Source organism: Chrysochloris asiatica, unplaced genomic scaffold (genome assembly GCF_000296735.1).
Source record: "Chrysochloris asiatica unplaced genomic scaffold, ChrAsi1.0 scaffold00236, whole genome shotgun sequence".
NCBI classification, from domain to species: domain Eukaryota; kingdom Metazoa; phylum Chordata; class Mammalia; order Afrosoricida; family Chrysochloridae; genus Chrysochloris; species Chrysochloris asiatica.
The window spans coordinates 3,800,068-3,827,287 of NW_006408754.1; the positions used below are offsets into that span (position 1 = coordinate 3,800,068).

General features: G+C 38.6%; 1 protein-coding gene across 1 annotated transcript in view; it reads left to right on the forward strand.

Annotated features, from left to right (window-relative positions):
• Positions 1-27,220, forward strand: part of CD47 (CD47 molecule) — an 89,997-nt gene that overhangs the window by 285 nt on the left and 62,492 nt on the right. Inside the window, exons 2-4 of the mRNA XM_006873321.1 lie at positions 26-171; positions 16,617-16,626; positions 19,383-19,727. Of these exons, the coding sequence (XP_006873383.1) occupies positions 26-171; positions 16,617-16,626; positions 19,383-19,727 (501 nt within the window). The remainder of the gene's footprint in view (positions 1-25; positions 172-16,616; positions 16,627-19,382; positions 19,728-27,220) is intronic.

Genomic DNA, 27,220 nt, shown 5'->3' on the forward strand with positions numbered 1-27,220 from the left:
TGCTGGTGGCGGCGGGTCCTGCCAGTGACGAGTGGCGGCGGCGGCGGCGACTGTTACCGACACCTGCGGCGGCGGGCAGGGTGTAGCGGTGAGGAAGACGTAGAGGCTCCCCGGCGGGCGTGGAGATGTGGCCCCTGGTGGTGGCGCTGCTGCTGGGTTCGGCGTGCTGCGGTGAGTGGCCCCTTGCTCTTGGCCCGGTAGCGGGTCTCTAGTCGCCTTCTTGGGCTGCGCCCTGGCCCTGTCTTGCCTAGGAGGGTGGCCAGGGCCGGACGTGCAGTCCGTTGGGTCTTTGTGTGTCCGAAGTGCAGAAGTGGAGAACCCCGCGGGCAATCGGGCGCCTCCGCTCCTTCCTCTCCTTCCTTTCTCTTCCCCGGGGTGAGGAGCGGGGGCTCATCTGCTTCACCCTGCCCTCAGTCACTGGATGCACACACTGAGGAAGACTACAAACCGAACAATTCACGCACAAATTAACTGTAACGCAGAGAGAGGGCGCGATCCGAGGTGAGGGGGTGGATTCTGTGTGCGTCCCCCTTCTTTCGCACCCCTCTTCTTTCTTTGTGCTTAGGCGCTTTGGGGGATGAAAGAGGGAGAGTGGGAGGGCCCCAGCCTCTTGGCGATGGAAGTGCGCATTTGGGTGAAGTCAGCTAGACAGAGTTGTAATGCTTTTTGCTCTCCAACAGGAACATAAGAGCGAAGAGGATGTAAAGGGCATGATTAAGTTTAATTTTCAATCCAGTTTTTAATTAGAGGACTTTCCCCCCCACCCTTTCCCCTTTAAAGCCCTAGAAATAAGCTTCCTCGAAACTCTTTCCTTTTTGTGATCCCCAAGCCCCATCAACCACTTTAATACATTTCAAATTTATACGTTCAAGTTTCCCCACTTTGTTTGGTGAATTGTTTTAAAAAGTATTCCGATTTCGCCTGCAATATGAAGACTGTAACCTCTAGTCAAAGCATATTTGCAGCAGAGTGGGATTTGGTGTCTTTTGACAGCAAAGGCGTTTTGCCCCTGCCTCCTCCCCCCTCCCTCGACCCACCTCCCAAGCCTTTGGAATCCATTTCGCTTTTTTAAAATGTTGATTCCTCTGTAAAACATAAGGAAGGAATACGAATTTTCGTGGCTCCGTGGTGTTTGTCACAGTTCATATTTATATATTGAGCCTTTTGTGAACTCTTTTTGTAAGGTTCAGAATTCAAATTGAGTAACAGTTGTTAATTTGATGTTAATCTGATAATTTGCCTCAATGTGCTTTCATAAAGCCTTGTGACTGAGGCATTTCCAAAATGTTTTTAAAATCCTTATATACCACTTACTCTCTCCACCCTTACTCCCCAAATATCCTGAGATGTTAGAGCTGTTCATAATCAAGGTCTCTTTTATCTAAGGGGCTGATACTAGGTAGTGTTCCCTGTCATATTTGCTAGTGTGCTTGCTGCCATCCTTATCATTATAGCTAAAATAATATTGCTTTCAAATACCTGTTGTATAATCAGAAAGCTTTCATATTGAGATTGTAAATTCCTAATAAAATATCACAAATTCAGACTGTTGGCATCAAAGCTAGACTGAAGAATAAAAAGTGTAAATCATGTACTGTTTTAAAAGCAGGGACCCTATTTTCAAGTACGTTAGAATCAACTGCTGTGATGGTACTTTGGGGGATAGAGTTCTGTTAGGCCTCCTATAGTAATAGTTAAGATCGTGTGTAATTAGCTCTAATTTACGTACGGTATAAGTGTGCTCAAATCCCAATAGAGTAATAGAATTCAGAATTTATGGTGTTTTATTGTGTTTAGTAAATATTAACTTGAAAAAAACAGGCATTGTGCATTTGCATTCTGCTCAGTGTTGAATATAAAACAAGAAGTGATAGGGTTTGTCATAAGGTACAACGTATTTTTTTCATGAGTTTAATATGTATCTTCAAAAGGACAAGAGGAAGATATGTTAGACTCCGAACACAAATAGTTGTAACTAAGAGATTTTGGAGACTGAATTTATAATCTAGAATGAGTAAGAAGGGCATACATTTGTAAGTTCATTTGTATTGAGTTTATGTTTGCTCTCAGTTTCAGTTATAAAGGACTGGTAATCAGGGCGTTTCCTTTCAAACACAAATTGGCATTTTAAGAAAGTAAATACCTATTTAAAAGTACTTATTTATGAGGCAGCCCCAGCAGTCTCGAAACAGTGTGTTAAAGCATTACACTAAATACCTAACATTTGGACACTTGCTCATGCTGTCATCTGTGTTTTGGCAGATGTTTTATCTTTGCCACAGGGTTGTTAATGGAGATTTGAAAGGCCAGATTCTAAAGATGAAAAATAGGTAGTTTCCTCTCTCTTTCCCTCCCCCCCATTGGTAATTATTCCAAATCCTGAATAATCACTCATATGCCTATTACCAAAACTAAAATTACATTCTGGAATGTTAATTCAGCTATGCTAATATGCATTGATTTATACATGAATGCTCTTTTTGTGATACTAAGTTTCAGACTACCATTTTAAAAACATTTTATATAAGATAAAAATGTCTCTTTTTATATTGTATATCTCAACCAACTCTAATGTACTTTGGGATTATTATAAAACTACTTCCATTTGTGTACTAGTACAGATATTTCTTCTATAATGAAGGAACAAGGATAATAGTAGAGAATGAATTTGACTAAATTCAATATAGTGTTAAAGAAAAAAAAAGTACAATACTAGGAAATTGATTCTAATATGCGTACACTAAGACAGTAAAACCTTGCTGTTCTCTTTTTCTGCTTTCATGGAATTAAAATATAAAGTTAGAAACTACACTGTACTATGCATATTTCATTTCAAATCCATAGAGCAGTTGCAAAACTCAGAATCTGGTCAACCCAGGATTTGAGAGACTTAGAATAGGAGAATAAATGTACATATTTGAAATCATATCACACCTATAAAGCAAAAGGGAACACAAAAGATTTGGAATGTACAGTGTTTGTCAGAATTGCTTTTACCATTTCAAGAAAACATGAATTCTTGCTATACTCTTAAGCACTTTGCAAGGCCCTCTTAGGCAGAGGCAAATTTCAGACTGTAGACCTCTTAATAACTTAAATTGTACTTCATAGAGAATTGTTACTGCTGTTGTGTGCCGTTGTGTTGATTCCAACTTACAGCAACTCTATAGGACGGCATATAACAGCCCCATGGGAATTCTTAGGCTGTAATCTTTACAGAAGCAGCTTGCCAGGTGTTTCCTCCCATGGAGCAACTGGTCGGTTTAAACCACAGACTTTTTAGTTAGCAGTCCATTACTTAACCATTATGCTGTAAGAGTTCCTTTCATATAAAACCAATATTGTTGTTAAGTGTCAAGTCAATTCTGACTCATAGCAACCCTGTATAGGGTTTCCAAGGAGCGACTGGTGCATTTGAACCTCCGACCTTTTGGTTAGCAGTCCAGTGCTTACCCTGTACTTTTCATATAAAATTGTTGCCGTTAAATGCCTTTGAGTCGTTTCCAACTCATAGCAACTCTGTGTATGGTTTTGGAGGAGCGCTGGTGAATTTGAACTGCTGACCTTGCAGTTTAAAACGACCTTGTGGTCCAGCGCATTATCTTATAGCACCACACCTGGACTCCAAACAATACCTAGTCAGCAGGACAAAATAGGGACCTTTAAATATATGTATATATCTTTAATACTTAAAAGGAGTCCCTGAATGCCACAAATGGTTAAGTGCTTGACTTCTTAGAGAGAGGTTGGTGATTAGTGTGGTGCTGTGGGTTAATGCACTGGACTTGCAAGGTCAGTTTGAACTTCAAGGTCAGTGTTTCAGGATCACCAGCTGCTCCTCAGAAACCCTGTACAGGATCTCTATGAAGAAGAACTGACTCAAGGGCACTTAACAACAATAACAAAGGTGCCTTCTTGGAGTCCTGGTGTGGTGCTGTGGGCTAATGTGCTGGACTGCAAGATCGATTTGAACCACAAGGTTGATGGTTCAAGCTCACCAGTTACTGCTAGGCAACCCTATCCAGGATCTCTATGAATCAGACCTAATCAAATAGCACTTAACAACAACAAAGGTGCCTCACAAGAAAGGCCTGGCAATCTGTTTCTGAATGGTCACAGTCTTGAAAACCATATGACGTGCACTTCTACTCTGTAACACATGGGGTCACCATTAATTGAAATCAGCTTGACAGCAACTGGTTGATTGTTTTTGTGGGGGTTTTTTTTGAAGCACTTTTTGTTAATGGGATGAACTGCAAAGTCAGTTTGAACTGCAAGGTCAGTTCAAGCTCACCAGCTGCTCTTCGGAAACCCTATACAGGAGTCCTGGTGTGATGCTGTAGGATAAGCAGTAGACTGCTAACCACATACTTGGCAGTTCAAATCCATCAACGCTCCTCGGAAACCCTGTACACGGTCACTGTGAACCTTACCAACAATAGCAAGAAATACATTGTAAGTGCTTGATAAGGCCATAGTTGCAGATGTTGCTTACTTTAACCTGCCTTGACACCTTGTAGTTCTAAGTCAGACTACTTCCATTCATACCAAGACTACTTTCAAATTCAGTGGAAGTATTGCTTAAGTGTCATACAACTTGTAAGAAGCTCTACTTTATCCTAGACCTTTGTTTATTTTAGTCTCCATTGAGGGGAGACATGACTGGAACCCTCCTTTTGTCCCTAATACTAACTTGGTTCAGGTTGAGTCTCCAGTTCTTCATACCACAAGAGAATTGGCATGATACTAGAAACTAATAGGATTCAGTTCTGGTAGGCATCTTTACTCATGGGCTTGGTTGACTTTGTTTACACTAGTGGTTGATGGGACTTCTTATCCAATTCCTGCAATTCCTGAACACTCATCCTAAGGAGATAATCAACTTCCTACTCTACAGGAAAAAAAAAAAAAAAAAATTATGGTGCAAACTTTCTCATTTTCCCACCCACCATTTCTAAATTTAACTCTAATACTTTAGGCAGTCTTCACCTCAGTCTCTTTCTTCATGCAGTTTCAGAAGAGTACCCATTTGCCTTTCCTAGTCAAGGACAACCTATATGTTACAGCACTTTTCACTTCCATCTTGGACACCTGCCCAATAAGTTTAATTCTTCAATCTTGTGTCTTTAACCTTTTCCTCTCCATTGCCTCCTTTCACTTAGTTTGCAGATATACTCAAGAAAACAAACAAAAAACCAAGAACCTTGCCTTTGTCTCTGCCTCCACACTCCCAGTTCCTGTCTTCTCTGCTTACTTGCCGTTAGATTTATTGAAAGACACACCACCTCTCTTTTCTTCCTTACCTTCTATTTCCTGGTGCAGTTGGACTTCTGATCCCACTATTCTATTGACATTGCTCCAGATAAAGAAACACGTGATAGATTTTCAAACAAGAGGTCCATTTTCACTTGTTTCACTTAACATCCCTATTAACATTCTCACCTTGGTGTCTTCTCTGGCATTTCTTGCTTCCTTTCTTACTTCTCTTGCCTTTGCTCACTTTTGTCTCTTGTACCCATTCAACTGTTTGTCACATAAATATTAGTGTCCTCCAAGATTTAATTCTCTACCTTCTTCTTTATTGGCTTTACAAGGTCTCTGGGTAATTTTATGTATGCTTGTAATTCCATTATTAACTATATTTTGGTGATTCCTAAGTTATTTGTTGGAGTCCTGGTGTGGCGCTGTGGGTTAATGCGCCAGACTGCAATGCCATTTGAACTGCAAGGTCGTTGGTTCAAGCTCACCAGCTGCTCCTCGGAAACTCTATACAGGGTCACTATGGGTCAGAATTGACTCGACGGCACTTAACAACAAGAAGTTATTTGTTATTGCTAAGTGCCATATAGTCAGTTCTGACTCATAGCAACCCTGTATAGGGTTTCAAGGAGTGGCTGGTGGGTTTGAATTTCCAATCTCTCAGTTAGCAGTTCAATGCCTCTCCTACAGCGCCACACCAGAACTCCAAGTTCTTATAACTCAATATATCTTAGATTGGGCATCAGCTTTTGGTTTTACCATGGGTACTTTAATACTCAGCCTGTTAAATATTGAAAGAATATCACTCCCAAATTTACTAAATCTCTTTCTTTATGATTATCTTCAATCTTAACTAGTTATGGACACTGTTGTGGATAACATCTCTAATTCTTCTCCTTCATCTCTCACATCTGGCTCCTGTTTATTTTACTTCTTCAGTTTTTGCTACAACTTTTAGGCTTTCCCTCCTACTGCTGTTTACCTGGACTATTGCATTAGTCTCATAAAAGGCCTCATCTCCTCATTTCCCTTCTTGGCGCATCAGTGCAGTCTTTAGACCACTGTCAATGCTGCTTTTTGACATGCAAATCTAAGTGGTTGGCTGTTGCTTGGGTAATTGTCCAAATTCGTAAACTTGACTCAAAAAGCAAGGCCTTTTATAATATGAGAGTGTAGTGAAAAGTTTGTGAGAAAATATAATTGAAAGACAATGGGATCATTCCAGGAACTTTTTGAAGCTCCCTCGTATTTCTTAACAACTCCACTTATTTTCCAACTCCATCTCCTAGAGCTCAGCTATCCCGCTACTCTTACTCACATCCTTCATTCCCTTGGTACATGTATTGCTTATTCTGCATAGAAAGCACTTCCTCTTCCATAACATCCCTACTCATAATTCCAGACCCAGTTTAAACATCACTGTCTAGGAAGATCATTTTTAGAAGATCATGTAAAGAACTTTTCCTTCCAATCATGCAACTGATTTAATTGAGATTTTTTTTTTTTAAATAAAAAGTGCAGCATCCCAATTCCATAATCAGGTCTGTAGAAGTGAGAAGTGGTAGAAAATTCTCTTGAAATGTGAGAGAAGAGTGAATCCTTTCCTTTCTGAATTACAGATTTTCCTTTCTTGATAGTCATTCATAAAAAAAAAATTATATTATTAAGGAAGGTGGTGAGCTTACTTGCTGTATCCTGGACTATATCTTGAGGATTACAGATGAAGACATTTCCTTTACAGTTTGCTACCTTATGAGCCTATTGGAAAGGACAGTTGAGTATAATACAATGATTACAGTATTCTAAAATGAATGCAGAGATGGCAGTGAGAGGCCAATAGGAACAATAAGTGATGATAGGGAAGGAGAGCAGGTTTGAACATCTCCACTGTGTTTGGTGAACCATGGTTTTTGTTATTGTTGTTGTTATGTGCTGTGTTATTAGGTACTGTCAAGTCAGCTCCAACTCTTAGTGGCCATAGGTAGAACAGAATGAAACACTGCCTGGTTTTGTGCCATGTTCATGGTTCTTTAGCTCATTGCTGCTTGAGCCCATTGATGATGCCTCTGTGTCAGTCCATCTCAGTTAGGGTCTTCCTTTTTCATTAACCCTCCACTTTTCCAAGCATGATATGCTTCCCCAGGGACTGGGCCTTCTTGACAACATGTCCAAAGTACTTTAGAAGAAGTCTCACCATCCTCACTTCTAAGGAACTTTCTATCTGTACTTCTTCCAAGACAAATTTGTTTGACCTTTGGAAGTCCATGATACTTTTAATACTCTTTTCCAACACCATAACTGAAAACTCAAATATATTAGTTCTTCTACAGTATTCTTTATTCATTGTCCAACTTTCACATGCATATGAGGCAATTGAAAATATCATGGGTTGGGTCAGGCACTCCATAGTCCTCAAACTGATGTCTTTGCCCTTGAATATTTTAAAGAGTTCTTGTGCAACAGATTTGCCTAATGCAATACATTGTTTGATTTCTTGACTGCTGCTTCCTTGAGTGTTGATTGTAGATCCAAGCAAAATGAAGTCTTTGACCACTTTAGTCTTTTCTTCAGTTATCCTGATGTTATGTATTGGTCCAGTTGTGGAGATTTTTGTTTTCTTTAAAATCCATAATGAAGGCTGTGGTCTTTGATGATCTTCATCAGTAAGTATTTTAAATCCTCTTCACTTTAAGCAAGCAAGGTTGTTTCATCTGCATACTGTAGATTATTAATGAGTCTTCCTCCAATCCTGATGCCATGTTCTTCTTCATAAAATCCATCTCATATTGTTTGCTCTCAACATACAGATTGAATAAGTATGGTGCAAGGATTCAATCCTGATACACGCTTTTTATTTAAAATCATTCAGTATCCTCTTGTTCTGTTAGAACAACTAACTCTCAGTCTATGTTCAGGTTTTTGTTTTTAAATAAGCACAGTTAAGTATTCTGAATTCTTATTCTTCACAATGAGAATTCCATAATTTGTTACGATCCATGCCTTGAATCCATGCCAGTAAAGCACAAGTAAACATTTTTCTGCTATTCTATAATTTCAACCAAGATCCATCTGATGGCAGTAATGATATCCCTCATTCCATATCTTCTTTTGACTCTAACTTTAATTTCTAGCAAGCAGTTCCCTGTATATATATATATATACTGCTGCAACCATTTTCAAATTATCTTTAGTATAAATTTACTTGCAAGTGATATTAATAATATTGTCCAATGATTTCTGCATTCTTTTAGATCACCTTTCTTTGGAATGGGCACAAATATGGATATTTTCCATATTAGCTGTGTCTCAGATTTCTTGGCATAGATAAGCAAGTACCTTCAGTGCTGCATCAGTTTGTTGAAACATTTCAATTTGTATTCTGTCAATTCCTGGAGTCTTTTTTTTTTCACCAGTGACATCAGTAGTATGAAGTTTATGTTTGTTATATCATTAAACTTAACAAAATCTATATAAGCTATGTACTATTTACCAATGTTGTTGTTGTTAGGTGTGACCGAGTCGGTACCGACTCATAGCAACTTTAAGCACAAAATGAAACACTGTCTGATCCTGGGCCAACCTCACTACTGTTGCCATACTTGAGTCCATTGTTGCTGTCACTTGACTAATCCATCTCATTGGGGGTCTTCCTCTTTTTCTCTGACCTTCCACCCTACCAAACATGATATCCTTCTCCAGTGACTAGTCCCTCCTGACAATATGTCCAAAGTATGAGAGACGAAGTTTGGCTATCCTGGCCTCCAAGGAGCACTCTGGCTGCACCTCTTCCAAAATGGATCTATTAGTTCTTTTGGCAGCCCATGGCACTTTCAATATTCTCCTCCAACATAATTCTTCTACAGTCTTCCTTATTCACTGTCCAGCTTTCGCATGCCTATGAGGTTATTGAAAATACCATGGCTTGGGTCAAGTGCACCTTAGTCCTCAAGCTGAAATCTTTGCTCTTCAGTACTTCAAATATTACCATTACTCTCTTAAAAATGAAGAAACTTAGGTACAGAAGTTAAATAACTTGTGGAAGGTTACAGCTGGAAAATACTTGAACTGAGACTTGAATATGTGTCTGGCTTCAAATTTTGTGTTTTGTAGATGTAAAGTATGTTGTTGCTGTTAAGATCTATGGAGTCGGTTTCAACTTATAGTGACCGTGAACGTGGCTTCTGAGACTTCAGATATTTGCAGGAGCAGAAAGCCTCATCTTTCTACCATGAAATGCCTGGTGAACTGGAACCCCCTACCTTGTGTTTTGCAGTCCAGCGCTTATCCTATGTAGCTAGGGAACAGCATGTGTAAAGATATGGAGGTGACTGCATTTGCATATTAGTGTTAATTGCAAGAAGGTTATTGTGATTGGTGTTTAGTTTGGAAATGGGTGAGTACTGGAGGTGGTGCTGGAAAGGATCTTGAAGGACTTCATTTGTATTCCACTTAGCATTTAGTCTAAAAGGGGAGGACAGTGCTGTTACAGTATATTAGGCAAAGAAGTGCACATTTGCAATTAAAACAGCTATTTTGGGACTGTGGAAAATACATTGGAGCTGGGATTAGGAAACATTGAGGCTGGAGAGATAGGGAGTTAGGATGGTATGGCAGTAGTTCTTCAGGGAGAAAATATGAATGTGGTTATTCATTCACTCAACCAACATTGGATTTAAGAATTGTTAGATAAGTTGAGCCTACCCAGTCTTCTCCACCTCTAAAGAAAAGAAGGGATCAAGCATCAAGCATGGTTCCTAGATTCCAGGTCTGGCCGAGTAGGAGTAGTTATTGTTGTTAGGTGCCAGTGAGTCAGCTCTGGCTCATAGTGACCCCATGCACAACAGAATGAAACACTGCCCAGTCCTGCACCATCCTCATAACTGATGTCACTCTTGAGCCCACTGGTCAATCCATCTCTTTGGGAGTCTTCCTCATTTTCACTGACCCTCCACTTTACAAAGCATAATGTCCTTCTCCAGAGACTGGTCCCTCCTGATAATATTTCTGAGTATGAGAGACTAAGTCTCACAATTTTTGCTTCTAAAGGGTATTCTGGCTGCACTTCTTCCAACATAGATATGTGTGTTCTTCTGCTAGTCCATGATACTTTCAGTATTCTCCAACATCATAATAACTCAAATGCATCAATTCTTCTATTGTCTTCCTGATTCATTGTCCCAACACTCACATGCATATAAGGCTATTGAAAATATCATGCCTTGGATCAGGCACACCTTAGTCTCACAAACTGACATATTTGCTCTTGAACATTTTAAAGATGTCTTGTGCAGCAGATTTGCCTAATGAAATAAACTGTTTGATTTCTTGACTGCTGCTTCCATGAGCGTTGATAGTAGATCCAAGCAAAATTAAGTTTTTGACAACTTTAATCTCTTCTCCATTCATCATGATGTTATTTATTGGTCCAGTTGTGGGCATTTTTGTTTTCTTTACATTTGTTACATTGAGGTGCAATCCATACTGAAGGCTGCAGTTTTTTTATCTTCATCAGAAAGTATTTTAAGTCCTCTTTGTTTTAAGCATGCAAGTCTGTATCATCTGCATATTACAGATTGCTAATGAGTCTTCCACCAATCCTGATGCCATGCTCTTCTTATAATCTGGCTTCTTGGATTATTTGCTCAGAATACAGATTGAATAAGTACGGTGAAAGAATACAGCACCTTGTGCCACCTTTTCTGATTATAAACATTCAGTATCACCTTGTTCCATTCAAATGACTACCACTTGTCCATGACAGAATCCTCATGAGCACATCCAAGTATTCTGGAATACCTATTCTTTGCAATGTTGCCCATAGTTTATCATGATCCATACAATTAAAAGCCTTGGTGTGGTCAATAAAGCACAAGTAAATTCTTTTCTGGTATTCTCTACTTTCAGACAAGATCTAATTGTCATCAGCAATGATACCTCAAGTTCCACATCCTCCTCTGAATGCAGCTTAATTTTCTGGCAGTTCCGTGTCAATGAACTGTTGGAATCATTTTTGAATTATCTTCAGCAGAAATTTACTTGCATGTGATATTAATGATATTATTTGATGATTTCTGCATTCCTTTGGAATGGGTACAAATATGGATCTCTTCTGATCAGTTGGCCAAGTAGCTGTCTTCTAAATTTCTTGGCATAAGTAAGTGAGTGCCTCAAATGCTGTATCAGTCTCTTGAAATATTTCAGTTTGTAGTCCATAATTCCTGGAGCCTTGTTTTTCACCAATGCCTTCACAGTAGCTTGGACCTCTTCTTTAATACCATTGGTTCTTGATCGTATGCTATCCTTTGAAATGGTTGAACACAGACCATTTATTTTTGGTACATTGACTCTATTTACTCCTTCTTTTGATGCTGTCTGCATCATTCAGTATTTTGCCCATGGAATCTTTTAATTTTGCAAGTTGAGGCTTGAATTTTTTCTTCAGTTCTTTCAGCTTGAGAAATACAGAGCATGATCTTTTCTTTTGATTTTCTATCTCCAGGTCTTTGCACATTTCACTTTAATGCTGGTGTCCTGGTGTGGCACTGTAGGATAAGCACTGGAATGCTAACCACAAGGTCAGCAGTGCAAGCCCACCAGTCACTCCTTGGAAACATAATACAGGATTGCCAAGGCAAACCAAGTTGACAGCATTTCACAACAACAACACTAGATATTAGAAAATATTTGGGGAGATGAGGGTTTAGGTAAGAGGGTAAGGAGAGGCTGCATAGAGCTTTGGACATGTTTAGCTTGAAGTAACTTAAGGAATTGAAGTAGAAATGTGCAGCAGACAACTGACTCAAAAAATTCTGTGATTATATAAAGTGGAGGTTGATTAAAGAAAAATGAGTGAGTAGATAAACGGTGGGAGTAAGAGATACTACCTGGGGGGTGAGTGATGTGATTATGAAGCCCTTAGGAGCAGTAACATTTAGTGGGAGTCAACAAATAGATTTCAATAAAGAGAGGAAGCTGGAATGGAGCAGACAAGTGCTACGAGCAAATTCATTATCAGTTGACAAGACAGTGGCCAAGGAACATGAGCAAGAAAGGAGCTGTCCACTCGTTCAAGAACTTCAGAGACGTCAAGTAAGATAGGAAGTGAACAATACACATAGGATTTTTCCATGGGATTATTGGTGACTTTGGCAAAAGCTATTATTGGTGAAAAAGTAGGAGTGGAAAGGGTAGAGCCCTGGAAGCAGAGCTTTAAGGAGTGAACTGGAGATGATGAAATGAACATAAACTATTCTTTTAGGATGCTAGGGTTTTTTAAAAAAAATTTTAAGCTAGTGAAAAGTTCAAAGATATGTTTGTTTTGTTTTTAACTGAGGTCTAAAAAACCCCTCGAAGATGGAAAGATTGCACATAGGGGGCTGTGGGAGCAATAATTAACTAAGGAAAATCCCTGAGGAGATTGATGGGTGGGGAGGCAGAAATGGAAATTCCCTTTCAGGTGAAAGAGTTCATTTCTGAAGAGAGGGAAATAACAGGCTAAGAGATGTGCATAGTTGAGGTTGTGATAAGATTGTAGGTGGGGAGTATAGGAGACTGCTAGCTTCTTATCTGAAGGATTCACTTTGAATTAAAAGGTAGGAGATGAGGGCTTCTTTGGGGAAGTATGATTTAAGAGACAAAAGGAAAGTGGTTGGAGAGTTACTAAAACAAAGATAGTATTTACCATGTTCCATGTAAAAGGTGAAAGATTCAAGGCTTGGTTAGGGCAGGGGTTTTGACACTCATTTTCTGTTGTTCTTCCACAAATTTACTTAGAAATCTGTAAGACTAATTACTCTTCTGCCCAGGCATAGTTATTTGTTCATACAGGAAGGATTGCATTTAAAACCCTGTGTTATAAAAATGTCATTCCCTGCTGTGCAAATTGTAAGCTCCTAAAAAGTCATTTCAGCGTTTTATTTCTCCATTATACCCCCACATCCTATCACAGTGTTGCATATGGAGTAATCGTCAGCAAATGATTGTTGCATGTTACACATTTTTTTTTTGTATTGGACCTGCCTTCTGTGGCTGCAATGTATTTAGCCTTTTATGCAACTGCATAGCTGTTTTAAGCACTATGGTTGGTCTTTACTCACCAACTTTTGAAGGACAATATTTCTGGCATTTGATATAAAATAATTTTTTTCATCTCATTTGCTAATTTATCTGTAACTCTGACATCACTGTTTATTAAATTTATCTATTCCTATCTGATTTAAAGTCCCAGTGTGGCAGCATAGAATAAGCACTTGACCTCAAGGTTGGTTTGAACTGCAAGGTCCTTGGAGACCCTGTACAGGGTTGCCATGAGTCGGAACCAACTCCAAGGCACTTAACAACAATAATAACAATGAATATCTTGATTGTTCAGATTTTTCTTATGTTAATTATCCATGTTCCTTTATTTACTCTGTATTTTGTCTTTGCTTCACTTTCCTGTTTCATCAGAAGGCGGTAGACACAAGAAAACTCAAATCAGATCATTCTAATTACTTAATAGTTCTTATAATTGTTCATAAAGGAAGCTGGAGTTAACAGCTGAAGTGACATTTTTGGACACTTTTATTGATCAGTTATTAGTGTAAAGATTATTCAAATTATAGTTATTCAGGTCAATTTTACTGAATATTATTGACAGCATTTATTTTACTAAGATTGCTTCAGCTATAAAAAATTCATTATTGCAACAAATAACTCAGTGCAATTAGTGCTCCCTGCATTCCTCTAGCGGTGAATTATAAAATTGTGGGGTGTTTACAGACTACTTCTTTTAACCTTGAATCTTCTAAAAATTGAAGTTCAGATGGATAACCGAGCCCTTCACTTGTATCAGTTTTATAAAAGATAATCATTTTAAAGGCAGAAATCATGCCTCAGTTAAATATAAAATGAGCACATGTCACAGATTTTATTTCATTTCTTAATGAGTGATAATGTAGTAAAACCCTTCCAAAAGAAAATTACAAGAACAGGTACATTTTTGGGCAACCAGGAATGTGGAAACTAATTTGCTAACAGATGCAAAACCAGTCAATATTTTCAGGACAGCAAAATGTTAATGTTTGAGAATCAACTCTTCCACAGGGCTTCTGTCAGTTGCAGGACAAATTTTATTTGCCTCTCTGTGGGCACATATCATTTGCATTACCTTCAATTTCCTATAATTTACAGAATTGTAACAATCTAGTCAAAGACAATGGAAAACACAGACACCTATAGAATCAGACAAGCAGGTCTACTAGATGAGGCCTTGGATTCCATTGAAAGGACATCCAGTAATGTTTTTGCCCGTTGGAAAAATCTTTCACCACGTTTTCTGCCACTTTCCTTCCTTTGTAATTCCAAAATCAGAATCCCTTTATTCTCTCCTAGTTGTATTCTGTGTTGCCACCTCATGGCTTCTCTCCCAGAGTACATCATTCCTACTCAAATCTAATGCCTAAGACATCGATGTTTATGCGTTCCATTTCATTTTTGACAACTTCCAATTTTCCCAGATTCATACTTCGTACATTCCATGTTCCAATTTTCAATGAACATTTACAGCTGTTTCTCTTCATTTTAAGTTGTTGCCCATCAGCAAATACAGGTTCTGTGCGCTTTTCTCCCCCAAGCTTAACTCTATTCACGTCACCATGGTCAACTCTACTTTGAGGAGGCATTTTTTTCCTCAGTCACATTCTGAGTGCTTTCCCATCTTCCAGTCCTGTATCTGACAATGTTTCTCTCCTATTCATAGAGTTTTCAGTGACTAGAGATTCGGAAGTAGTTTGTCACTCTTTCTTCCTAGTCTGCCTTTGTTTTGTAACTCATCTGAAACCTGTCCACCATGGGTGGCCCTGCTAGTTATTTAAAACACCGGTGGCATAGCCCTCAGAATCACAGCAACTCAAATCACCACAGCACGACAGACAGACCAGTGGTGGCCGTTTGGTTTTATGTCTATACTGTCTCTTTAAATTTCAATGTCAATCTTGATACAATCCTGATATAATCAAGATACACTCAAGATGTTCTCTCCTAATCATATCAATCAATGAAGATATGCTTTCCCAAGATGGCGGCTCCTGGAACAGCTGAGTGTCCTGATCCAGAAAATAATGGATTTCTGGATTCTCCTGCAAATTCCCCAGCTATAAACCCTCCGAACCTCCAAACATACCTTTATATTTGTTACTAAATTCCAACAATCTCTTTGATATCTCAAGCAAGTAAAGTTTTGCTAAAGGTAATACAGAAACAGCTACAATCATACATTGACAGAGAACTTCCAGAGGTTCAAGCTGGATTCAGAAGAGGCTGTGAGATATCATTGCTGATGTCCGATGGATCTTGGCTGAAAGCAGAGAATACCAGGAGAATGTTTACCTATGCTTTACTGACTACACAAAGGCTTTCGATTGTGTGGATCATAATAAGCTATGGACAACATTAAGAAGTATGAGTATTCCAGAACACTTAATTGTACTTCTGAGAAATCTGTACCTAGACCAAGAAGCAGTTGTTCGAACAGAATATGGGAACACTGAATGTCTTAAAATTGGGAAAGGTGTGAGACAGGATTGTATTCTTTCACCCTACTTATTCAACCTGTATGCTCAGCAAATAATACGACAAGCTAGGTTCTATGAAGGAAAACGTGGCATCAAGATTGGAGGAAGACTCATTAACAACCTGCGATATGCAGATGATACAACCTTGCTTGCTGAAAGTGAAGAGGACTTGAAACATTTACTTATGAAGATCAAAGAGCACAGCCTTCGATATGGATTACATCTCAATGTCAAGAAAACAAAAAGCCTCACCACTGGACCAATAAACAACATTCTGATCAATGGAGAAAAGATTGAAGTTGTCAAGGACTTCATTCTTCTTGGATCAACTATCAACACTTGTGGAAGCAGCATTCAAGAGATCAGACGACGTATTGCATTGGGCAAATCTGCTGCACAGGAACTTTTTAAAGTATTGAAGAGCAGAGATGTCAGCTTGAGGACTAAGGTGCGCCTGACCCAAGCCATGGTATTTTCAGTAACCTCATATGGATGCGAAAGCTGGACAGTGAATAAGGAAGATCGTAGAAGAATTGATGCCTTTGAGTTGTGGTGTTGGAGGAGAATACTGAAAGTGCCATGGACTGCCAAAAGAACCAATAGATCTGTTTTGGAAGAAGTGCAGCCAGAGTGCTCTTTGGAGGCCAAGATGGCTAAGCTTCGTCTCTCATACTTTGGACATATTGTCCGGAGGAAACAGTCACTGGAGAAGGATGTCATGCTGGGTAAGGTGGAGGGTCAGAGAAAAAGAGGAACACCCCTAATGAGATGGATTGGCCAGGTGGCATCATTGATGGCGTCAAGTGTGGCAGCGGTAGTAGGTTGGCCCAGGATCAGACATTGTTTCATTCAGCTGTGCATGGAGTCACTATGAGTCAGTTCCAACTCGATGGCACCTGACAACAACAACAACAACTCAAATCTACAATTTAGTACTACAAGTAATTCACAACTCTAAGGTTCTGGAGAAAGCAGGTTTTACTTGGGGCTTCCTAATATTTAGATGACTAGAAATTCAGAGAACTGGGAAGAAGTGAGCTCTGGACACCCACAATATTGGTTCAGGGTTCAAATGATCAGAGTTGTAACAGTTCCTGCAAGGATCCAGATCATTATATTAAACTATCTTACTGTCTAGTTCTTACAATGTCACTGTATCTTTTCATAACACAGGATTATTTACAGAGCCCTTGAACATATATTTTCTCCTTTGATGCTCACCATAATTCTTTGTAGTTAGATGTCATCCAGTTAGCCCCAACTCATAGTGACCCTCCCCCATGCACAACAGAACAAAACACTGTCCATTCCTGCACCATCCTCACGATCAGTAATATGTTTGAGCCCATTGTTGCAGCCACTGAGTCAATCCATCTGTTAAAGGTCTTCTTTTATGCTGATCCTCTACAAGATGAATCCTTCTGTCACAGACTGGTGCCTTCTGATAACATGTCCAAAATATGTGAGACAAAGTCCTCACATCTAAGAAACATTCTAGCTGTGTTTCTTCCAAGTCAGATTTGTTTGTTTATTTTTTCAGTCCATGTAGTGTTTGTGTGTTGTTGTTTAGTATCCTGAGTTGGTTCTTACTCATAGCAACCCTCCATAGTGTTTCTGAGGAGCAGCTGGTGGGTTTGGAGCACAGACCTTGAGGTTAGCAGGCCATTGCCTATAGCGCCACATCTGGACTCTAGTGTCTGTGTTGTGGCCCAACATTCCTGTTGATCACCTGGTTTACAGAGAGTAAACTAATCTACCAAACCAAACATCCATTGCCATCTAGTTGATTCCAACTCACAGTGACACTACTGGTCAGAGGAGAACTGCTCCTTAGGGTTTCTGAAACTGTAGATAGGAGCCGAGAGCCACATCTTTCTGCTGGGTGTGGTTGGTGGGTTTGAGCAGCCGTTAGTTAGCAGCCTAATGCTTAACACACTGCACCACCAGGGCTTTTTGAGAGTAAACTAAAGCAAAGAAAAGTTGTGAATTACTTAAAGTTGCTTACCAAAAAAACTGGCAAACGCGTGATTTGGATTCAGGCTTTCTGTATGTTGTCCACATTCTACTATTCATCTTCGCACTCAAATCAGTGGGCATTTATTGACTATCAATTCTGTACTTAGTGTAATAACAGTTCTAGTGTATCACTACAGGACAAACACTAAACTACTAACCACAAGGTTGGTGGTACAAACCCAGCTGCCACACTTCAGAAACCCTATACAGGGTCACCATGAGTTGGAGCTGACTCAATAGCAACAGTAACATGCCCTTACTTTTTCTCAGTTTATCTGAAAAGGTAGAAATATTAAAGAATGAATTACTAATAAAATTGATTTTCTTATTCATATATGTTGGTGCTTTCTCTCTTGAAGGAAAAACCACTCTCACATGTCTTTGAAAATACAGAGCAGTGATTTCTGAATACATAGATATTCCTTCTTCAAAAAAACTATAAGCCACTCAAAATAATGCTAAGAAACAAGTTGAAAGCAAGTTTAGGTTCTGCTAATATGTAGGGTGTGGTTTTTAGGTGTCCTCAAGTCAGTTCTGACTCATAGTGGCCCTGTATAGGATTTCCGAGGAGCAGCTGGTAGCTTTGAACTGCTGAACTTGTGGTTCGCAAACCAGTGCTTATTCTATAGCACCACACCAGGACTCCAGTAAGTAGGTTATATGCTATCAATTCTTTTCAATAGAATAAACTACCAGTTGTTGCCTGTTATAAAATAGGGCTTTGGAAATTCAATGTAGTTAGTCATTATTCATTTAAAATGGGCAAGGATGTGGAGACATTGTAGTTTTCTCCATATTCTTCAGGCATTAAAGGACCATTGATACAGCATTGTTGTATTAACTGTTTTATCTGTGTAGGTAACTTTATACCCTTTATAGCACTTGTATGCAAAATGTCTGTTGTTTTACAATGGGGAGACAGCCACGGAGTTTGATTTTTCTAGTCAACAATCTAAGACAAACTGGAAAGATGTAATGCAATTCATCTGATTTATTTTGTATATTAAAGTACTGGAGAATTTACCAGTTTTTTTTGTTGTTGTTGTTGTTTTTCTTTTGAAATCTAACATAGGAATAGACTCCATTGCAACATTAGAAACTTCTATTTAAAGGAGGCGTATAGATGTTGAGACTGAATATAATATGTTGGTTTATTTTCTGTTCAAAAGTTTCCTATGGTTAAAAAAAAAAAGTTTCCCATGGTAAGGTTAATACTTTTTACCCTGTAGGCAATAATGATTATTTCAAAGCTTCCCAAGTCAGACAGTGCACCTGTGTTTTCCAGCACAGTTGCTGAAGTTATTACCAAAATGCACAGTAATATATACTTTGTTACTGAGGCTGAGTAAACAAAGGTTACAGTTTTGTCTTCCAGTATTGATATTAAAATTTGTTTCTGTGTTTCACCTTCCTGGTCTTTTTTTCTGTATTGCTGCTAATTTAAGTGAACAATGGAAGCATTGCTCATTATCTTAAGGATGTATAGCATATCTGAGTTCATATAAAATTCTGAAAGTTACATAAAGCATTTTTCTTTTTCTTTTTCAGGTTCAGCTCAAATAACATTTAATGCAACCAAATTTGTAGAAGTCACCGTCTGCAATGAGACTGTTGTTCTCCCATGCATTGCTAATCATGTGTATGCGGAGAGCCTTAAAGAACTGTTTGTAAAGTGGAAATTTAAAGGGAAAGAATTTTTTCTGTATAATGGAGCTCGTGATGAGTCTCGTGTAGTCAACAGTAATTTTAGTAGTGCAGAAATCACACCTTCAGAATTACTGAATGGACATGCCACTTTGAGGATAAAGAAGAGTGAAGCCGTCCTTGGGAACTACACTTGTGAAATAACAGCATTAGCCAGAGAAGGCGAAACAATCATAGAACTAAGATACCGTGTTGGTAAGACTTCTATGAAAGCTTCCTTTTTATTTATTCTGTAACAACCTAATCCTTCTAGAAAGGGGGCCGAATGGAGCTAGGAACTCCTTTGTTTGATCCATTCGGTTGGACTCCTGGTGATCTTCTAGGAAGGAGTACAATTGCTCCTGAAGGTTTTTGAGTTTGAATCTTTACAGGAGCAGACAGCCTCACCAAGCTGGCTGTTAATAATCAATGTTGTTGTAATGTTTAGCAGCTTTAAGATCATGAGTTTTATCTTATTTGCCCTTCTACTTTTCCCAGTAACAGTCATTTGCTGTTTGCTAGTTTGTATATTTGTGTGTTCTCAAACTTTTGGTTCTAGGATTGTTCCACGAGGTTTATGCCCTGGGTTATCTACTCTGCATTTGTCTAGGCTGCCATCAAAAGTGCTTTCTTTCCTGAAATCAATTTTTGAGCCTCTCCAGGTTTTTGTTTTTTGGATTTTTAACCTTACACTTTCATCAAGGGTTGACAAGTCTCAGCTATATTCCCCCTGGAATAGATTAGAAAGAGATTCAGGAGATTGAAGATTAGCATTTCATGTAATACTCCTTGAGGCTTCTTGGGCTTCATCTTGTTTTGGTACTCTTCCTTGTGGCCAAGATGTTGGAGAGATAGGAGTCCAGTTTGAGTATTTTGAATTCAGGCTTGGTCATCACTACTTGATTCTACTCTGCCTTCACAAACTGTGATTGGTGAATTGTATAGCACAGGAAGGATAGCTAAGTAAACAGTTTCCATTCATTTTTATTTATTGCTGTGCTAGCTGATTTTTTCCCCAGATACAAGTGCATATTGACTTTCTATTTTAGAAGCTCTGCTTACAATCCCTAAACATATGGCCGATTTGGGGATTGGACCATACCTTGAGAACCTCTGTTTTAAATTAGATCAGAACATTTCAATTGGATTAGCTCTTTATCTTTTATTCTTGTAGCATTAATTTATTGTTCTGAAATGTCTATAACCAGAATGTGAATGGGGTGTTTGGTTTGATGAAATATTTTGACAGGTTTTAGGATTAGGGATCAGGAGTTCTGAGTTACACTCCCTGTTCTGTAGGTTAATATTCACCTATGTGACTTACTTTGAGAAGTTCACTAAATTAACGTTTCCTCTTTTCTAAAATGGGAATGCTTTTTTTTTTTTTTTCCCATTTCAGTATCTTCACTCTGTCTACTCTGCATAGTTATTTATTTATGTTTTTAAATTTTTATTGTGAACTGAGTGATAGTTTACATGGGAGAACATTGGCTTTACACTATCGTTTCATTGCAATGATTACAATCTCCTCTGTGCATCGTCATTCAACAAACAGCATTTGCTTCTATTCCCTGTGGGTGCTTTTTTTTTTTTTTGTGGCGGAGGGGCAAGGGGAATGTACATAGAAACACTCAGGATTATATAATAATTTAAACAACCAAAGGGCACATTCTGCTAGCCTGCCTCCTGGCTGCCAGCACCCAGTCCCTCTCTTTCCATGTGTACAGAGTCTTCAGTTGCTCCCTCTCTCCATGTCCCCATCTCTGCCTCCAACTCTGGTGTCGCATCTTATCTAGACAGGTCTGGTGAAAAGAGATAGGGATAAGATTCTTATGGTTCAATAGTGAGTAACTGTTATCATGACTAATTGCGACTCTACCTTTCCCCGCACACTCTCAAACTAAACTCTCTCTTGAAAACTTGTAAGCAAGTCACTTTGTGCCTTTATCACCCCCTCAATTTAGGTAGCCAATGTCTAAGTTACCTGTCCCTATCTATCCTGTATATAGAGGGAATAGGATTGATACTTGATATGAAGACTCCTTCCTTCTCAGTTGGTATTTTGAGCTACTACATCCATAAATATAGGTCAAGTGAATCAAATTATAGCAATTTACACTTGTTTCCTATATCAAAAATTGTTTTTTTTTTTTTTTTTTTAATCTTCCTCTTGTCGAGTTCTGATTATCAGGCCATTGAGGCTAGGTCAAATGGGTACTGTCTGCAAGTGTGGGCATTCTTGTGCATCTCCCCTCAATTCATATCAGCCGGATGCTTCACTGTCAGCTGTAGCCCTCTGTGGCTATGTCCTTGTCCATGGGCTCAGAAGTCCCCAGGTCTCACCACGCTTTGGACCAACCAGCCCTTCTTCTTTTCTCTCTTATCTCCAGGTCTGTGGAACATGGTTGAACTCAGCCCATTGTTTTCATTGCTGCCTTTCCCCCTCTTCCACTCACTAATAGACCAGTGTGGTTGCCATCAAGCTTATATGCCTGCTCATGTGTTCCCTTTGAGTTTCAGTCTTGGTGGGGGGTTTGTCCTGAAGGGACTTGATTGCTTGCCTTGATGGCTCAAAAATGGAGATGATTGTATATAGTTTACAGAATCTGATGATCTTCAAATGAGATCCCTTATATAAAAGGTCTATGTAAGCTGAAGATGTTTGTCTTATGAAGTAAAATTGTTAAAGCTGGCCTGGAATATTGTGAAACAGATGATAGGCAGTGAGGAATGGGCAGGACATGGCTCAGATATGCAAGGAGAATTTGGCCCTTTTGTTTTCCCTAAGAATTATCTCTTGAATTCTAATTTTAATATTTTGGTATAATTTGGGCTGAAGAATTAATTTTAAAAAATTGACCTTTTAGCCAAAAACCAAGCCACTACCATCTAATCGATTCCAACTCTGTATTAGGGTTTCAGAGCCTATAAATCTTTATGGGAACAGACAGACTAATCTTTCTCCAACTAAGCTGCTGGTGAGTTTGTGGTTAGCAGCCCATTGCTTATTACATAGTTAATATACTCTATGGATTATGTAAATTACATAACCTAATACCAGTTGACATTTTTCTGAGGGAATATAAAGTTTCATGGAAATGAAGGAAAGCATACATGGAGGCTATAATTTTGGAGTGTAATGTAGATCGCTGAGCTGTAAACCCAAGATATGAGGCTTAAAAGTCCAGAAGGTGAACTGAAGATAAATGGAGGAACAATACCAACTGAAGACAAAGTTTGGTTTTATGGGTGGTGGCTTTAACTTTCTCTGTTTCTAAGATGCCCTGTGAAATTATCAACTCTACTTACTTCTTGTGCAATTAAAATGAAAATGTAGAGAATGTAGAATATTCTCCTGTGGGAGTATCAGATATTTGACTTTGCACCATTTTTTTGTTTATTTATTTATTTTTTTATAGATACTTATAGATTTCACAGTAACTTGCAAAGACAGAACAGATATATTTCATATACCCTTCACCTAGTTCCCACCAATACTTACATCTTCAACAAAAGTACAATATTAGATCCAAGAAACTTTATTGGTACAATTTTACATATGGTTTTATGGCATTTTATCACACATGTAGCTTTTTATAACTGCCTTTGCATTCAAATTAAAGAGTTCTTCAATCACCACAAAGATCTCCCTGGTGTATCTGACCTATTCCCTTACTCTTATCTCCTCTCACATGGTAAGCATTAATTTATTTTTTATAGCTGTATTTTTGTCATTTCCAGCATGTTATATGGATGGAATCATACAGTGTATTTCCTTTGAGAATAAGCATAATGCCTATGAAATCTATCCAGGTTTTTTGTGTATCAATAATTTGGTCCTTTTTATTGCTGAATAGTATTCCCTAGTATAGGTGTAGCACAGTTTTATACAGGTGACACCAGTCAACTATTATAGGATATTTTGATTGTTTCAGGTTTTGACAATTAAAGATATTTCTGCTATGTACAATCATTTACATCTACCTGATATTAACAATTATTATAGGTTTATATGAGATATTCTGAAGAGTACAATGGCTAGTCTTCATGATAAGTGTGTGCTTAGATTTTTTAAAAAACTGCCAAGCTGGTCTCCAGAGTGACTGCTGCACTTACATTCCCATTAACAATGTATGAGTGATCCAGTTTCTCCACATCCTCACCAGTGTCTCTTTGTGTAATTATTTTGCATCTATTTTGACTGAAAATAGAATCTGCTATTCTATGCAAAAACTCTTAATAGGGCTATAATGTGGACTTTGGAGAATTAAGCATCAGAAACAATTTTTACTATTTGTGCTTCTTTTTTTTTTTTTTGCAAATATATGGGAATTATAAATCATTCCACTTTATAGAATGATGGATAATGTTGGATACATCTGATTCCTGTTGTACTTTTCATGTAAAGAATTGTTGCTGATAGGTGCCGTCGAGTCTGTTCTGACCCATAGCGACCCTGTGTAGGGGTTCCAAGGAGCGACTGGTGAGCTTGAACTTCCAACCTTGCAGTTCAAATGGTGTTGCAGTCTGGCGCATTTAAGTGCCCTCAAATTGGTTTCAACTCTTAGCAACCCTGTATGGGTTTTCCTGGAGTGCTGATGTAGTGCTATAGGATAAAGCACTGGACCGTAAGGTCAGCTTGAACTAAAATGTTGATGGCACTTAACAACAACATTGGTAGGGTTTATGAGGAGCGGCTGGTGGGTTTGGACGCACCAGGACTCCATGTAAGGAGTTCTTATTAAGTGCTGTTGACTTTGTTCTGACTCACAGTGAATCTGTGGTCCAGTGCATTATCCTGCAGCATCATACCAGGTCTCAAAAGTGTGAAATCCCAAAAATATTTTCCAAATTCAAGTCGTATGCATGTAAAGAATATAGGACTTGAATTTGGAAAATGTTTTCAGTGTTTCACTCTTTTCTAGCTTAAGGAAACTTGTAGGAAGGGACTTTTAAAAAGTCTGAAAAAAAAACTTATCATGAATTGAGGCAAGGTTTACAGAGCAGAACATCAGTTTGCTTTCGGTAAAAGCACAACAGGACTTTTGTGATTTAAGTTTTGTTCCACATGTTTCTCTCATTTTATCTAAGGCCTTCTAATGTGATCCCTTGCCAACTAATTGGTAGGGATAGGTGGGTACCCTTTAGTTCCGTCTAACGGTTATGGAGACTTTAGTCCATTGGATTAATTCTTTCCATGTGTCTTTGATTTGTATCATGCTTCTTTCCTCTGTACAGGGAGAGACCGATAGTTGCACCTTAGATGACCACTCATGAGATTTTAAGATCCCAGTTAGTACTCAGAAAGTAAATCATTGTCTTTTTGGACTGTACAAAATTTCATTATCTTTTCACTCAACTTTTCCATTACCTTTCTGAAACCCTATTCATGTAAGAAACTTAATGTCTCTACCCCCATTTTTTTTTTTTTTCTGTAAAATGGGGAAATCATCTTCGTCACAGGATTGTGTTAGGCATAAATAGGAAAATAACTCTTTTACATAACACCAATTTATTGAGTGCCTGCTTTTTTCAAGCACTGTGCTAAGCACTGTGTATTCATTTGATGAATAAGGTATGATCCCTGATTTTTAAAAAATAATAGAAGTTAAAATAAATTGAGCAATATATCCTAATATTATTTTGAGCACATTCCAGAAGCTTTTTATAAGTTGTGGCCTGTGATCTTCTCAAGAACTCTAGGTGAGAAATTTAGGGTTTTTTTTCATTTAACATGAGAAGACACTGCAAATATGTAGATAACTTGTTCAAGGTTAGTGTCATAACCAGGATTTTAACCTAGATCTGTCTGATTCAAAGACCAGATATTTTTACCCCATAGTATATGACGCACTGCTATTGAATTAATTCTGACTCATAACCGCCATGTAGGACAGAGTAGAACTGCTCTGTGGGGTTTACAAGACTTGAAATCTTTACGGAAGCAGACAGTTTCATTTCTGTCCCACGGAGTGGCTAGTGTGTTTGAACAGCCAACTTTGTGATTAACGTTCTGAAACTTAACCCACTGTACCACCAGGGCTCCTGTGTTGTTGTGACTTAATTACTATGGCTCATCTAGCTATAGTCTTTGGAAGTCCCACCAAATGACTTTTTCCTGATGGGTCTTTGTAAGTGAAGGTCTAAGAAGATGCTAATAGGATATGATTCAATTGTGAGTTATTGTTAATGGCATAATTGTGATTGTAGAAACTTGGAACTCTAATGTATCAAATGGTCAGTTTTGCGATCCTTCTGGTTATAAAATGAGCCATGTCAGAAGTAGGAAGAGACGATCTCTTTACCATCAAGAAAGAAGCGCTAGGAATGAAATGCATCCTTTGGACCCTGAAATGTCTGGTCATTGAACCTCTTTGATCCAGCGACAGAAAGCTGTGACACTAGAAAAGTGCCAGGGGAACAGCAGCAGCAGAGCCAAGAGTCAGAGCCTGAGATGGCAGTGGGATTCCCAGTCCACAGAGCAAATAAAGCTGAATGCCTTTGGGCAGTAGGCTCTCTTGTAGGGTGCCTCCAGGCACTTAATTGGGGGCACTAAGTTTGCTGATTGAGGAAGCTAGAGCTGAGTGCTCTCTAGCTGAGGTTTATAGTGCAGTGGCGTGCCCGTTGGACATTTATTGGCAGCCTTAAAAGAGCTATGTAACATTGCCCACACAGGAAGGGCCAAAGGAGCTTCATGATTGAGAAGCCAAAGACAGAGAATGGCCTGCCTGCAGACATGACCTGGAAGAGGCTGTCCTGACTGAAGAACTGTACAAGAGCTTCTAAGGAGCATTCTGGCTGTACTTTTTCCAAAACAGATCTGTTTGTTATTTTGGCAGTCCATGGTACTTTCTTTGCCAACACTATAATTCAAATTCATTGATTTTTATGCAGTCTTCTTTATTCGTTGTCCAATTTTCACATCCATATGATTTAATTGAAAATACCTGGCTAAGGTCAAGTGTACCATAATCCTCAAAGTGCCCATCTTTGCTCTTTAACACTTTAAAAAGGTCTTTTGCAGCAGATTTGCGTAATGTAATATGGCATTTGACTTGACTGTTGCTTCCATGAGCATTAATTTATTTTCCATATGTTTTGTTGTTATGTGCTATTGAGTAGTTTCTGACTCATAGTGACCTTGTATAGGGTTTCCAAAGAGTGGCTGGTCAGTTTGAATTGCTAAGGTTAGCAGTTTTATTATACAGTGTCACACCAGGATAATATTTTAAATAAATCAGATTATTTTTCATTTTGCTTTTAGTTGTTTTTTTTTTCCCTTTTACTTTTGCGTACTACTTGCTCTTCAGATACAATCCCAGTGGTTAACGTTCTGTCCAGATTCAACATGATCTTGCCCCAGCAAATTCTTCCCATCTTATCTCACTAAATTTTATTAGTTCCTTGAGCTGATGGTTCCTTTGGCCTCTCTTCTTCCTTGTGTTTATGTGGTAGGCTCCATCCCCTCCAAGACTCCTCTCTAGTTTTCTCCTCACAAGTTTTTCCTAATCTGCCTTTTTTTTAATGATGGAACTTAAGGTGCTTAGAAATGTGCTTGACCTATGATGGGCTTTCAGTAAATGCTTATGGAATATATCAAAAGCAAGTGGTTAGACTGAGAGATTTAATTCTCTTAACTTCCCTTGGTATCCTAAAATTATTTTGTTGTATAGGGGTTATGAGTTGGGCTGCTAACCACAAGGTCAGCA